Source organism: Limulus polyphemus, unplaced genomic scaffold, assembly GCF_000517525.1.
Source record: "Limulus polyphemus unplaced genomic scaffold, Limulus_polyphemus-2.1.2 Scaffold910, whole genome shotgun sequence".
Lineage (NCBI taxonomy): Eukaryota > Metazoa > Arthropoda > Merostomata > Xiphosura > Limulidae > Limulus > Limulus polyphemus.
Window position 1 is genome coordinate 242,705 of NW_013666520.1, and position 14,003 is coordinate 256,707.

General features: G+C 32.3%; 2 protein-coding genes across 4 annotated transcripts in view; both read right to left on the reverse strand.

The window, feature by feature from the left end:
* LOC106461183 (zinc finger protein 135-like) overlaps positions 1–5,565 on the reverse strand; it is a 41,273-nt gene extending 35,708 nt beyond the window's left edge. For 2 of the 3 annotated variants that reach the window (XM_013920979.2, XM_022388054.1), the window contains exons 1-2: positions 5,404–5,565; positions 4,442–4,500 (exon numbers count right to left, since the gene is read on the reverse strand). In XM_013920979.2, coding sequence (XP_013776433.1) covers positions 4,442–4,460 — 19 coding nt within the window. In that variant the 5' untranslated portion in view covers positions 4,461–4,500; positions 5,404–5,565. Of the gene's footprint in view, positions 1–4,441; positions 4,501–4,840; positions 4,916–5,403 lie in introns of those variants that run through there. The other variant, XM_022388053.1, reaches the window with a different exon arrangement.
* A 3,504-nt stretch (positions 5,566–9,069) lies between these two features.
* Positions 9,070–13,360, reverse strand: LOC106461184 (M protein, serotype 6-like). Its single transcript, XM_013920980.1, has 2 exons — positions 13,283–13,360; positions 9,070–9,681 (listed from the first exon to the last, which is right to left on the reverse strand). The coding sequence occupies exons 1-2, from the start codon at positions 13,358–13,360 to the stop codon at positions 9,070–9,072; spliced, it is 690 nt and encodes a 229-aa protein (XP_013776434.1).
* Between the last annotated feature and the right edge of the window lie 643 nt (positions 13,361–14,003).

Below are 14,003 nucleotides of genomic sequence, written 5' to 3' on the forward strand. Positions count from 1 at the left end.
CATGTAGTACAGAGAGCTTTCATTAATCCAAATAGGTTCTTGACAGGAAATGTCACCCATTGGAACCATGTAGTACAGAGAGCTTTCATTAATCCAAATAGGTTCTTGACAGGAAATGTCACCCATTGGAACCATGTAGTAATGAGAGCTTTCACTAATCCAGATAGGTTATTGATAGGAAATGTCACTCATTGGAACCTTGTAGTACTGAGAGCTTTCACTAATCCAGATAGGTTATTGACAGGAAATATCACTCATTGGAACCTTGTAGTACTGAGAGCTTTCACTAATCTAGATAGGTTATTGACAGGAAATATCACTCATTGGAACCTTGTAGTACTGAGAGCTTTCACTAATCCAGATAGGTTGTTGACAGGAAATGTCACTCATTGGAACCTTGTAGTACTGAGAGCTTTCACTAATCCAGATAGGTTATTGACAGGAAATGTAACTCACTGGAACCTTGCATGTCTTTAGGTGGAGCTGTTTTTTGTATGCATATCAGTCAACTCCAGACCAAATTGTATAATATACTTTAAAATGTACACGACTTTGCTAAGCCTCGAAGAAGAGCGTCAATGTAAGTGTTGTGGAAAAATCACGAACACTCACATAAGTGCCTAAGAACTTTTTGTGACACTGACAACATAAGGATTGCTTGTTCGTTTCAAATATTCGCGTAAATACATACAAAGGATATCTGCGCCAAACATCCCTAATATTGAACTGATAGACTAGAGAGAAGAAAGCTAGCTAACGGCAACAACCGCCAACTGTTGAGGTTACTCTAGTCGAATAGTGGGAATTGACCGTCACTCTTATAACGCACCCACGGAGCGCGAATTGGCGGCAACGAGATGCGAACCTTTTACCTTCAGATTCATAGTCTAGTAGGCTAACCACTAAGCCACGTACGACTTGAAAACATAAGGACCAGTACAATATTTGAAAAAATAGAACTTGCTTTATCGCTTCTTTCTTCTTCAGGGGTATATTTGAACATTTAGTTTGAGACTGATTTTTTTTTTGTTCACAAATGTTCAATGATTATATAGAAATGTAATAATAATATAAACTTTGTTTTTTAGCATATAATATTGTGCCTGTGAATTTTCCATATAGAATTGAAATGTATTAAACAGATTAGTATAGAATTTTTATTTTCTGAATCACTCTAAGGCTTCTTCAAAGAGAAATCAGCTTTATTTATTTTTTCGGCGTGTATGAATTGTATTGGTCATTTCAAATCAGTTTGCAGAGGTTTATATTTGTTTACTTTTGATAAGATCTCTAGTTTCTCTTATCCGGCCTAATAAGTACACCTTTAATACTCGGTGTCGGTGCTTTTACCGACACATTATAGAACATATAATGGCACTTAAAGCCATGGTAACGGACCTACAAGCGGCTTCCGATTTTATTCTCTATTTGTTATTCAATTAAGGGCCATATGAAAGATTCTGATTTTGCTAAGAACGCAAACTGAAATAGGTCTAGATTTCTTGAAAAAACATGTACATTATTACAATCCTTAGATCTACCCATGTTGACTAGCAAACTAGATTAATTTTACGTTCTTTTTTTTCTCGATAAAAACACATGATTTTAAAAATTGAAGGGGTAAGTAAACATATAAAACAAATATTACACTTCAGTGCATTCAACGCAATTCCAAAAGTCGACATGTCTTTATGGTACGACAGAAGGATACATTTCTATAATGCACAATTGTCTCGGTGCATTTTGTACGTGCTACCCACCTTGGAAGAGAAGTATCCCGTTTTCTTTCCACATTCCATCATTTGCTGTTTCATTTAGTACTTCAAGTTGGGTTACTTTTTCTTATAGCAGCACACAGTGGCTCAGTGGTTAGTCTGCAAGCTTATGACGTTAAAAATCGGGTTTTGATACTCTCGGTGGGAAGAGCACGGATAGCCCATTGTTTAGCTTTGCGCTCACCAACAACTAAAGCAAACTAACATACTTTTAATTGTTTGACAGTGCCATTTCCTCATAGAGGGCGTTGTATTTGACAATAATCACAATACGATTTTCTCTACAATTAACGCTAAAATTATCAAATTCTTTCGTATTTTCGGTATTTTGCGTTGTTAACCTGTTTGAAAAAAATTACTTACTTTAGTGTCTACGATTATCGTAACGAATATTTTCGTTAAGTATCGTACGTTATGTTGTATTTAAAGAGAATATTTATGTTTCGTCTTCCTTATTTGATTATTAGATACACCGATGTCGGACATCCTTATAGATCTGTTTTCTTATAACCCTTCCACCCATCCCAGTAAGTCTGAAGGATATTAAGGCTAAAAACTGGGTTTCGATACCTGTAGTGAGCACAACACAGATAGCCCATTGTGTAGCTTTGTGTTAACAACAAACAAACAAATCCTAGAACCCTATTTGTATAATATTTCGATAATTTTCAATATAAATACTTAAACAAAATATTTTGTTTTCTTTCTACTTTTCACACTTTTGCAAATCATAAAATTGTATTATAAACTTCTGTCAAAATACGTGTATCTCAAAACAGACTTTTCCCACTTATGACTTATTCATAACTTTTAAGGACAACATAATTAGTAATGATTCGAGTGTTAAATTATAACTCGCACTCATTTTCTCACAACGTTCTTGATTATAGTACTTCTCTATATACAAAATCGTACGCCGCCATAACTATATAGAAACGAAAGTTTCCATTTTAAAATAGGAAATAAAAATCTGCACATTTCAACATTGTTGTAAATATGCACAACAATGTAATTCCATTTTTGTTGCAGCTTAATTAAATATAAGAAATATTTGCATTTTTAATTGTTAGAAAAACTATGCGATTTTCTATAAGCATACCATTGAAGGTGACATGCACACATCTTTAAAAAGATAAAAACATTGTCTGAAACATTATCAGAACAAACATGTTGACGATTTATCCCCAAGATACAATCAAATATTAAGAACACTGGCAATAATGACATAGCTCAGACAGGTTGTATAAAATAGGAACATACCTTTGTGTACACTTTTGTCTCCTCATTTAAATAAACAGTTATCCAGATATATGTTTACAATAACACTTTTATTGATCATATTATATTTTGTATAATATCACGATAACTTACTAAATAAAGTGTACAAAATCCATGTATTCTGCATCCTACGTTATTTACAGCCATATTTACTGCAGGTCATTTCAAATTCTATATATTTTTGTATAAATTTTAAATTCTTAATTAATCATTACGCCTTCTAAATAAACACTTAGATGATAACAAATAGAAAAATAGGTGTAAAGCGTTTTACGTTGTGTCTCTTTAACAAAAACACGTATAAATATATATATATTGTAAACTGTATTCAATATACATTCAGGTTTAACATAACGATTTTTCTTTTATAAAGTTTGTAATAGTATTTTCGCCTCGTCAAGTAGACTGAATGTAAAAGATGATTGAAATGTGGTACAGCACGAACATACAAATTATTATTTGATGACGAAGAACCAATTTCTTAGAAATAAAAGTTTAGAGACGGTTTGACTGGGTAATGAAAAACTTTGTTCTAAATGTACAACGTTTCGACAATATTATGTCCTGAGGATGACTTAATATTGCCGAAACGTCGTACATTTACAATAAAGTTTTGTCATTACCCAGTCAAGCCGTCTCCAAACTTTTAATACGAATTATTAGCTAAAAGTAACAGTATACACATAGAGATCAACAATATCAGTTAATATTTAACTTTGAAGAATTACGAATGACTTGAGTTTGTCCAGTGTGCGAAGACGTGGCTCAAGAACCCATTTGTATTTCACTACTTCCCCTCCCTTTCCACATACGCACATACGTACAAAAACCAATTTATCTTCCCCTCCCTTACCACATACTCACACACACACGTACAAAAAATAACTGTATCTTTGTTCGGAAAATACAAAGTTCAAGCAATCCTTCTTATCTATCTGAAAACATGCCTTCGTTTTAAGTTATAGAATCTCTGGTTCAACCTTTGTCATAACTCTGTAGGCTAAGTGCAGAGATGGATCAACTTTGAATATAATATACAGAGTGTTTCAAAAATCTGATGTCAAGAGGAAATGAGACTTCTTACATGATTTGTTCAGCATGTTGTTCCTGGGATTTACTTTTCCTACGAGAGTTATACTTTTGGAACATCCTGTACATTTGCGTTCTTATTGAAGCAAAAAAAAAAAAAAGGAGTCGGAACATTGTCAAAATTTACTATGTAGTTTCGGAAGTTAACACAAATTGTCAGGAGGGGAGCCGCATAGAGTTTGGACAGTTACAAAATAAATATATTTGTTAAGAAATATAGAAATATCACCACAGACAGCTACTTTAGTACATTGGAAACCTATACACAATCAACGAGAAAGTAATGAATATTTACTTACCGACTTCAGAATGATACATCACTAATGGAACCGGGTCCAGTCTTGATGTTCAAGTGTCACTGAGCGGATGAGAGTGATTCAAAATACAATTTTGAAGTTTTGACAGAAAAGACTTATATATACATATTACTAAGAGCATATCACCTAATAGTGAAAATATACATACATATAAAACATGAATGAATATGGAATTTGTCTGAGAAAAGCTATGAAAGATATAAAGTGCCGCTTTATCAGAACGAGATTTCACGTGTCTATTACATAATGTTTAAAACCGAATTGTTTGTAAATGTTTATTTCATGGTTTTATTTATCTCACAGTCACATCAAATAGGTCTTAAAACCTAGATTATTTTAACTTTCTCATCGGTAAAAAAACAACAAAAAATTAAAACCTACGGGTTCAAACAAGGTCAGCTCTCATCTGTCCAGCTAGCTCGAGAACATGGGATATCACCTATGTAACCAACCAGTACGGCTAAACCAGAATTATTTCAGTAAGTATCCTAATATACAAAACATTAGTGTGGTTGACTTTATCACAATCATTAACTTGGTTTAGCATTCCTAATATTTGGAAAAAAAACCAACAACAATCGTAAACACGAAGGTCCCCAAACTTATATAGATCATAATGAAACACTCCTCACACCTCGAGGGCTTCCGGAAGATTGACTTTACTTTTCACCCGTGAAGAGAGCATGCCTGTGTTCACAAACCGGCTGAGTTATCAGGTTTCTCCAAAAACTGTTGGGCGTTCTGTCTCCTAGTAATTTGCACTACATGTGTTACTAAAGACGGATTACTTTAATGAATAATGCATTACTTATCGAAAAAAAAGTTGTGATTAGGGAATAGAGACGTATTTGGTTTTGTTTTAAGTGAATTATTGACATATGTCTTATTAAAAAATTAAAGTTAAAGGAATGAAATTAGTAAGTGAGTTTGTTCTGTCAGCTTACCTTGTGCTGTAGAACAGGAATGTAGTTATTTTCTGGCAGTCAAGCTAGAACACGCGGAGGCGAGCTGACGATAGGGCGGAATACCGCGCGGGAGCATGAGCAGCAGCTGAACAAGAACAGGAGCGCTGCAGGGGTTGGATAATATCTCATGAGTCACGTGAAATGACATAACAGCAAACTAGTGAGCATTTCTAAACAATCTGCACACAAATTGACAATATCTACTCCTCCTTTCTCCATCCTTACTGGAGGGATTGACTTCAGGTTTCCGACCTAAAATAACGTGTTTCGCCAATCAGCGTTTACTCTAGCTACGTATCGTTTTCATAACTGGATCCATGCCAAATACAGCTAACACAAACTTCTTTTGGATTGAATATTTACTGTATTTATTTCACAAATTATACAAGCTTTAAAAAAGCAAGTAATGTGAATAACTCAAATGTTTTGTGTCCTGTTTTTACAGCTATTCCGTAAACCATATAATATACGAGTGTATCTAAAATGGCATTGGTAGGATTAAAATGCCTAACGTTTTGTGTACTTTAATCTACGTGCTTTCTGGCCTTGTTTTCTAGTACTATTAAAACAATGCATGACATGTTAAAATAATCAGGAAACGAATTTTATATGCTTCTATTTTGACCTCCCCTCTTCCAGTGGCACAGCGGTATATCTGCGGACTTACAACGCTAGAAACTGGGTTTCGATACCCATGGTGGGCAGAGCACAGATGGCCCATTGTGTAGCTTTGTGCTTAATTACAAAGTTTGAATAAGTTTTAAAAAATATGTTTGAGAATATTTACGGGAAAATATGTATGCAATAAACTCACACAGGGATATGTATTTAGTATCTTAAATTTACTACACTCAAGTGAACACAATATTAAATGTTATTTATGATTAAAATAAGATGTTACTTTTACATATCAATCGAACTGAAAGGGTGTATTTTTCTAAATTATTAGCGTCAGAAGATAACAGTTTTAGAGCAACACATTAGACTAGTCTTCGAGAGTGACCACAATAGAAACTTAACCTTCCAAAGTGACCATAATAGAAGCTTAGTCTTCCAGAGTGTCCACAATAGAAACTTAAACTTCCAAAGTAACCATAATAGAAGCTTAGTCTTACAGAGTAGCCACAATACAAACTTAACCTTCCAGAGTGACCATAATAGAAGCTTAGTCTTCCAGAGTGGCCACAATAGAAACGTAACCTTCCAAAGTAACCATAAAAGAAGCTTAGTCTTACAGAGTAACCACAATAGAAGACTAGTCTTCCAGAGTGACCACAATAGAAACTTAACCTTCACAAGTAACCATAATAGAAGCTTAGTCTTACAGAGTGGCCACAATAGAAACTTGACCTTCCAAAGTAACCATAATAGAAGCTTAGTCTTACAGAGTGACCACAATAGAAATTTAATCTTACAGAGTAACCACAATAGAAACTTAACCTTCAAGAATGACCACAATAGAAGCTTAGTCGTACAGAGTAACCACAATAGAAGCTTAGTCTTACAGAGTAACCACAATAGAAACTTAACCTTTCAGAGTGACCACAATAGAAGCTTAGTCTTACAGAGTAACCACAATAGAAGACTAGTCTTCCAGAGTGACCACAATAGAAGCTTAGTCTTACAGAGTAACCACAATAGAAGACTACTCTTCCAGAGTGACCACAATAGAAGCTTAGTCTTACAGAGTAACCACAATAGAAGCTTAGTCTTACAGAGTAACCACAATAGAAACTTAACCCTCCAGAGTACCACAATAGAAACTTAACCTTCCAAAGTGACCATAATAGAAACGTAGTCTTACAGAGTGGCCACAATAGAAACTTAACCTTCCAAAGTAACCATAATAGAAGCTTAGTCTTACAGAGTAACCACAATAGAAACTTAACCTTTCAGAGTGATCACAATAGAAGCTTAGTCTTACAGAGTAACCATAATAGAAGCTTAGTCTTACAGAGTAACCACAATAGAAACTTAACCTTCAAGAATGACCACAATAGAAGCTTAGTCTTACAGAGTGGCCATAATAGAAGCTTAGTCTTCCAGAGTGACCACAATAGAAACTTAGCCTTCAAAAGTAACCATAATAGAAGCTTAGTCTTACAGAGTGGCCACAATAGAAACTTGACCTTCCAAAGTAACCATAATAGAAGCTTAGTCTTACAGAGTGACCACAATAGAAATTTAATCTTACAGAGTAACCACAATAGAAGACTAGTCTTCCAGAGTGACCACAATAGAATCTTAACCTTCCAATGCTACCATAATAGAAGCTTAGTCATACTGAGTGACTACAGTAGAAGGTTTCTTTAGAAAGAGAGCCACAATAGAATATGTATATGTTTGAAAAATTACTACACCAGAATATTGTTTCTCAAGATTAGTGTACATATTAGAAGTATATTTCCTGAAAATAATCACAGTAAGGGATTGTTTTCCAAAAATTGCCTCATCGGAAGGTTATATATTTTTGAGCGATTGGTTGCAGAAATTGATTGAACACGGAATTATTTTACTTGTTCGATCTTAGGAGCAGTATGGTTTCCTTAAGAAATGTTTTATTGAAATTACTCTAAGATGTGATCTATTGTTGTTAGACGGTTAGCCATAGCATATGTGTATGTCGGTTAAGAGTAAGATTAAAATTGATTCATTGTTGTTAGACGGTTAGCCATAGCATATGTGTACGTCGGTTAAGAGCAAGATAAGAACAGATCCATTGTTGTTAGATGGTTAGCCATAGCATACGCATAGGATGCATATTCGTTTGACATCAATGTTCTTCCCCTTTCTTCAGTTTGTTTGTATTCTTGTTAACAAACATAATAATAATAAAAAAATGTTCGTTGTGGTAAACGAAATAATAATTTGATCTAAGTAACAGTTTTTTTTCTTCCCGATTTGTAAAAAATCCTTACGTGATAGGAAAAAAATAAATATTATTTTCGAAATCTGCTTAGCTGAATTATGGAAAATCCGTTTAAATTCGCAGGCTTGTGTAATTAAAGGTAAGCTATTCACACGTTTTATATAAGCAAAGTGTCGATAAACAAATAAGTCCTTGCGACACCGATAATAAGCATGTAATAATTTTATGTTTTGATAAAAATATTCGGATAATTCCATAGCTTTACAATTTAACTCAATATGTATAAGTACGCGTGTATATTTTAGAGCCGAAAGGACGAAAGAAGCACGTGTAGGTGTATAGTTGGAAGTTGATTACGTATACGTGTGTGACTTTGTTCTAACGTAGCGGGTTTGAAAATATTGGTAGATATTTATTACATATTACAAGTATGTCTTCTGACCATAATAACTATTCATTAACAGCAGTCAGTTAAAACTATAATGTGATGTTCCTAATGTAAAATCACGGGTTATCGTTCTGTTGAAATATTGTTTGTCTTTCAGTCGATACTTTGTTGTTCCGGTTTGATATGTTTGTCTTTATGTCGATAATTTGTTGTTCCGGTTTGATATGTTTGTCTTTATGTCGATATGTTTTTGCTCCGATTTATCTGTGTTTGTCTTTTTGTAGAAATGTTGTTGTCCTGATTTGTTTGTTTTTCTATAGATGTATTATAGTCTCGGGTTGTATATCTGTTGATATGTTATTTTTCTCCCGGATTGTCTATTTATCTATCATTTCACGTGTTGTTCTGATTTTTCTGTGTTTGTCTTTTCACAGATATGTTTTGCTCCGGTTTGTTTGTGTTTGCCATTTAGTCGATATGTTGTTCTTCTAGTTTGTCTGTGTTTGGTTTTCTGTAGAGATGTTGTTGTTCGGAGATGCCTGTGTTTGGTTTTCTGTAGAGATGTTGTTGTTCGGAGATGCCTGTGTTTGTTTTTCTGTAGAGATGTTGTTGTCCTGAGATGCCTGTGTTTGGTTTTCTGTAGAGATGTCGTTGTTCGGAGATGCCTGTGTTTTTTTTCTGTAGAGATGTTGTTGTCCTGAGATGCCTGTGTTTGTTTTTCTGTAGAGATGTTGGTGTCCTGAGATGCCTGTGTTTGGTTTTCTGTAGAGATGATGGTGTCCTGAGATGCCTGTGTTTGTTTTTCTGTAGAGATGTTGGTGTCCTGAAATGCATGTGTTTGTTTTTCTGTAGAGATGTTGGTGTCCTGAGATGCCTGTGTTTGGTTTTCTGTAGAGATGTTGGTGTCCTGAGATGCCTGTGTTTGGTTTTCTGTAGAGATGTTGTTGTCCTGAGATGCCTGTGTTTGGTTTTCTGTAGAGATGTTGTTGTCCTGAGATGCCTGTGTTATTTTTGTGTCTATATGTTATAGTCGTGGCTCGTTCGTACTTGTATTTCTGCATGTGTGTTGACCTTGGTTGACTGTTTTTAGTTTTCTGTCGATATAAGATTATTTTTTCAAGACTAATTCCATATTTTATTTTTATTATTAGAAACTTTTGAAATCGTTCACAAACTCTTCTTTAGTCCATTTCTATCTGAACGCAACGAGTAAAACAGGAGCAATATACAATTATGGCTTAAATTACGTGCAGAATAACTAGTGCATACAAGAGAATGTATTGAACAGATAATGACATTGGGATTATTGAATGTATATGTAAAGAAGAAGTTAAACACTTATGCATTGTTTTATTGATTATGAAAACCTATATCTAAGTATCTCGAAATATTTGATTTAGAATAGTTAAGTCAACTGGTTGTGGACTCTAAACGTTCAAAACCTTTTTTTTTTAATGCATCAAATAACAGGTGGTGTATTATAGAAGGTTTGATTTTTCTAGAGTAAAGGCTCCTCTAATTATGATTTTCATTTTTTACATTTAATATTAGAACAATCTCTTAAAAACTCTAAAACTACATATTTTAGTTTTAATGGATGATACAGTAATTCTTATAACAGGTTAAACGGTAGTGGAAGATAATTTAAAAATAGTATATGACTTTTGTGAAGGATCAAAAACGATTATGAAGCAAAAGAAAATTAAATTAATGGTATTACATTGAAGTGATGAAGGCAAAGTTCAATTAAAACTAGGGTTACTTAGTGTTCAATATATTTATAAATATATGTATTTAAGCTCTGTAATAACAGCAGGAGGGGATATTACACCACCAACAAAGAGACATTTTAAAAATAACCAATAGAAGTTTAAATCTCTATTTGATTTTTCAAGAAAAAAAGACAAATGTGCTCTACTGGATGAAGCATGCATTCTTTGATATTTCTTCTTTATCATTAAATTTATTTTGTACTTGTGAAACATGGCTGAAAGATGATTAAAAGTTATTGAAAATATTTAGAAGAAACTATAACGAAAAATTATAACGATACAATCTTTTTTAAGGTTGTATATAATGCAAAAAGTGTTGCACGAATGAAAAACAGTTGGATATTTTTACACAAAATAAAAAAATATGGAAGCGATAAGTATGGCTGTCTTGCTGATTTTCAGCTAATATAATAATAAAATGTTTAGAAAAAGTAAAATACTGTAGACAAAGATAAACGTAATTTATGGAAAAAAATATTAGGGCTTGATAATAAAAAAAAATAGAAAAATTAATTAATTTTCCACGAAGTCAGATTTAATGATAAACATACACACATATGTTGAAAATCAGATTAGATTCCAGCATTTGATTGGAAACCGTTTTCAAACTTCCGAATATCAGACTTCTTTCCTCCCCTTCTTTTATTAATTTCTTCTACCGGTTTCGTGACTTCAAAGGTCATTCTTCAGGAAATAGTTTTACTGAGAATGTATAACAAAAAACATGCAAATACTGCTTTTCAACTAAACATGAATAATATAAATTAAATACATATATTTTCCAAATGTACAAACATATAATACAGTTCATGTATAAATTATGCACATTACAAATGTTCAAAAATAAATAAAATTAGTCAATATACTTTTCTTTTTGAAATAAAATCTTATTCTAATTATATTTTTCTACTTATTATTTTAATAGAAATCAATTTATTTATTCTATAATTTCATACTTACTTTTTCTTTGCTATAAGTTTTAGTAACTCTTTTCACGGCTTCCTAATTCATCCCATTCCCAAAAAGGAAAAACATGAAAATATGGTTCTTTAAGAATTTTATATTTTCTCAAGATACATTCATAAAAATGTTTACTGGCATATAGTGGACTTTTTTTCAGGACATCTAATATGGAACCTATGTAAATTTAACCTTAATCTTAAATTATTTGTTAAACCAATATATATGATTCACCACAATTTGCACATTTTAAAAGATATATTACGTTCTTCGAATTGCAATTAAATGAGTTATTAATATAGAACAAAATTTCTTTGTTATTGTTCTTTATTGTTTTGGTAGATTTTATATAACTTACATAACTTACTTACACAACTGAAGATACCTTCTTTAGAAAAATATAGTTTTTTAGGTTTATTCAAAATCTGTACAAATTTGTAGGTTGTCTTCTTGATAAAATAATTTTATTATTTTTGAATAATCTTTCAGTTTTTTATCTATTATTTGTTTAATTGTGTATTATATAACTTTCTCTGGATAGTGACACTGAACTAAAATATGTTAGTTCTAGTAACTTATTATCTCTCGTTTCTTCATTGGAAACCAAGCGATATAATCTACTTGCAAGATTTGCGGGAACATTTAATTATATATGTTTGGGATGATTACCAAAAAAAATCTACATATTGATGAGAATTTGTGGGTTTATAAAAAAATATCAGTTACAATGTCCTTTTCTGGTGAAATACTTACCAACACATCTAAAAATGACAAGCTTTTATTATTTCTTTCGAAGGTGAACTTAATTTCCTTGTTTATTGAATTTAAAATTCCAACAAATTTATTAACATATTGAGTATCTTTCCATATTACATAACAATCATCTAAAAATATTTTCCAAAACGTTTTTACGTCACCTACAAAATTATCTTTAAAATAATTAAGTAGTATATTAAATAAGTGTAATTCGAAAAATATCATAGTGATGTTAGCATACGATGGAGCGACTTTTGTGCCCATTGGTGTACCAGATATTTGGTGAAAGATTTGCTTCTCAAAAAACAAAAACAAACACCTTTTTTGTTTCAATTTTTCATCACTTCTTCTTTCTTCCATTTTATATAAATCATTCCAATATTCTATCAGTGCTTCAAAAATCACTTTATTCTCCGTTCTTTCCATTGAATAAATTCCAATGTTTGAGTCAATTTCTGTGAATTCCATCTTTTGATTTTCCATTCTAACTTCCATATCTTCTATTTGATTCTCAAATTTTCTATTTCTAACCTTGTTCTCACTTGCTTTCCTTCATTTGAAATAACTCCATTAATTGTTTTGCGAAATTTGAAAGGTATTAATGGGGGATCCTCTTGAATTGCATTTTTCAATAACTTGTTGAATTTTTCAGCTTTAAAGCTTCTCCAAAATGCAAACTTTCTTTCTTTAAAAAAATCTATTATAGTACTGTTTAAATCACACAGAATACCTTAAACTTCTTGGTCTTTTTCACCTATCGTTTCCTGGAGATTATAATTTCTTTCAGAGAATCCGTTTTATGCCCGAGTCCCTTCCAGTAAAACTTTTAATGTTTCTTGCTGTTGATCGTAACTTTTTGTCATGCATTCCATTAATTCTTAGAATTGCAATTAAATGAGTTATTAATATAAAACAAAATTTCTTTGTTATTGTTTTGGTAGATTTTATATAACTTACATTACGTTAGCACCGTCGTTCTTTCTGTTACAACTACAGATACCTTCTTTAGAAAAATATCGTTTTTAGGTTTATTCAATAAGCTATACACATTTTTTAAGTTGTCTTCTTTTATACCCGCTTTATTTAGTAAAATTGCTTGTCAGTATTCTCTACCTCATCCCATTGAATATTCTTTTTTATGACCCATAACCAGTACTCAGCAATAGCTGTTTTGGTCTGGTCATTTACCATGTCATGTTACAACACAGTTAATTTCTGCACGTTACTTAATGTTGTACCTTGTTGCCATTATACCTACTAGATGGAATTAGAACAGTCTTTTCCTTAAAGCAGAGATCATGAATGAGCAACACACCTTTTAATAATAAACGTGTATTGTGAAGTTACTCTGGAAGACACCTTTTAATAATAAACATGTATTGTGAAGTTACTCTGGAAGACACCTTTTGATAATAAACGTGTATTATGAATTTACTCTGGAAGACACCTTTTGATAATAAACGTGTATTATGAAGTTACTCTGGAAGACACCTTTTAATAATAAACGTGTATTGTGAAGTTACTCTGGAAGACACCTTTTAATAATAAACGTGTATTATGAAGTTACTCTGGAAGTATTCTTTACATAAATATTTTCACATTTCATATAACAATCAAACATTCTGTGTACATATTGTTGTCGCAGTCTCGCTGTGTCGACTTTTTCTAAATTCGTATAGTCCGTCGGTGGTTCAGCGGTAAGCTTGAATGCTTATGGTGCTAAAATTCGGTGTCCGATTTCTTCGAAAGGCACAGCACAGATAACCCAATATAAAGTTGAGGGCTTAGCAGAAAAAAAAGGAAAACATTACATAATATTATAAATATATATATA

Coding starts and splice junctions, on each gene's coding strand:
- LOC106461184 (XM_013920980.1), bottom strand. CDS start 13,360: ATGGTAAATGACCAGACCAAAACAGCTATTGCTGAGTACTGGTTATGG. Junction 9,682..13,282: donor AGAATATTCAATGGGATGAG/GTAGAGAATACT, acceptor AAAATAACACAG/GCATCTCAGGACAACAACAT.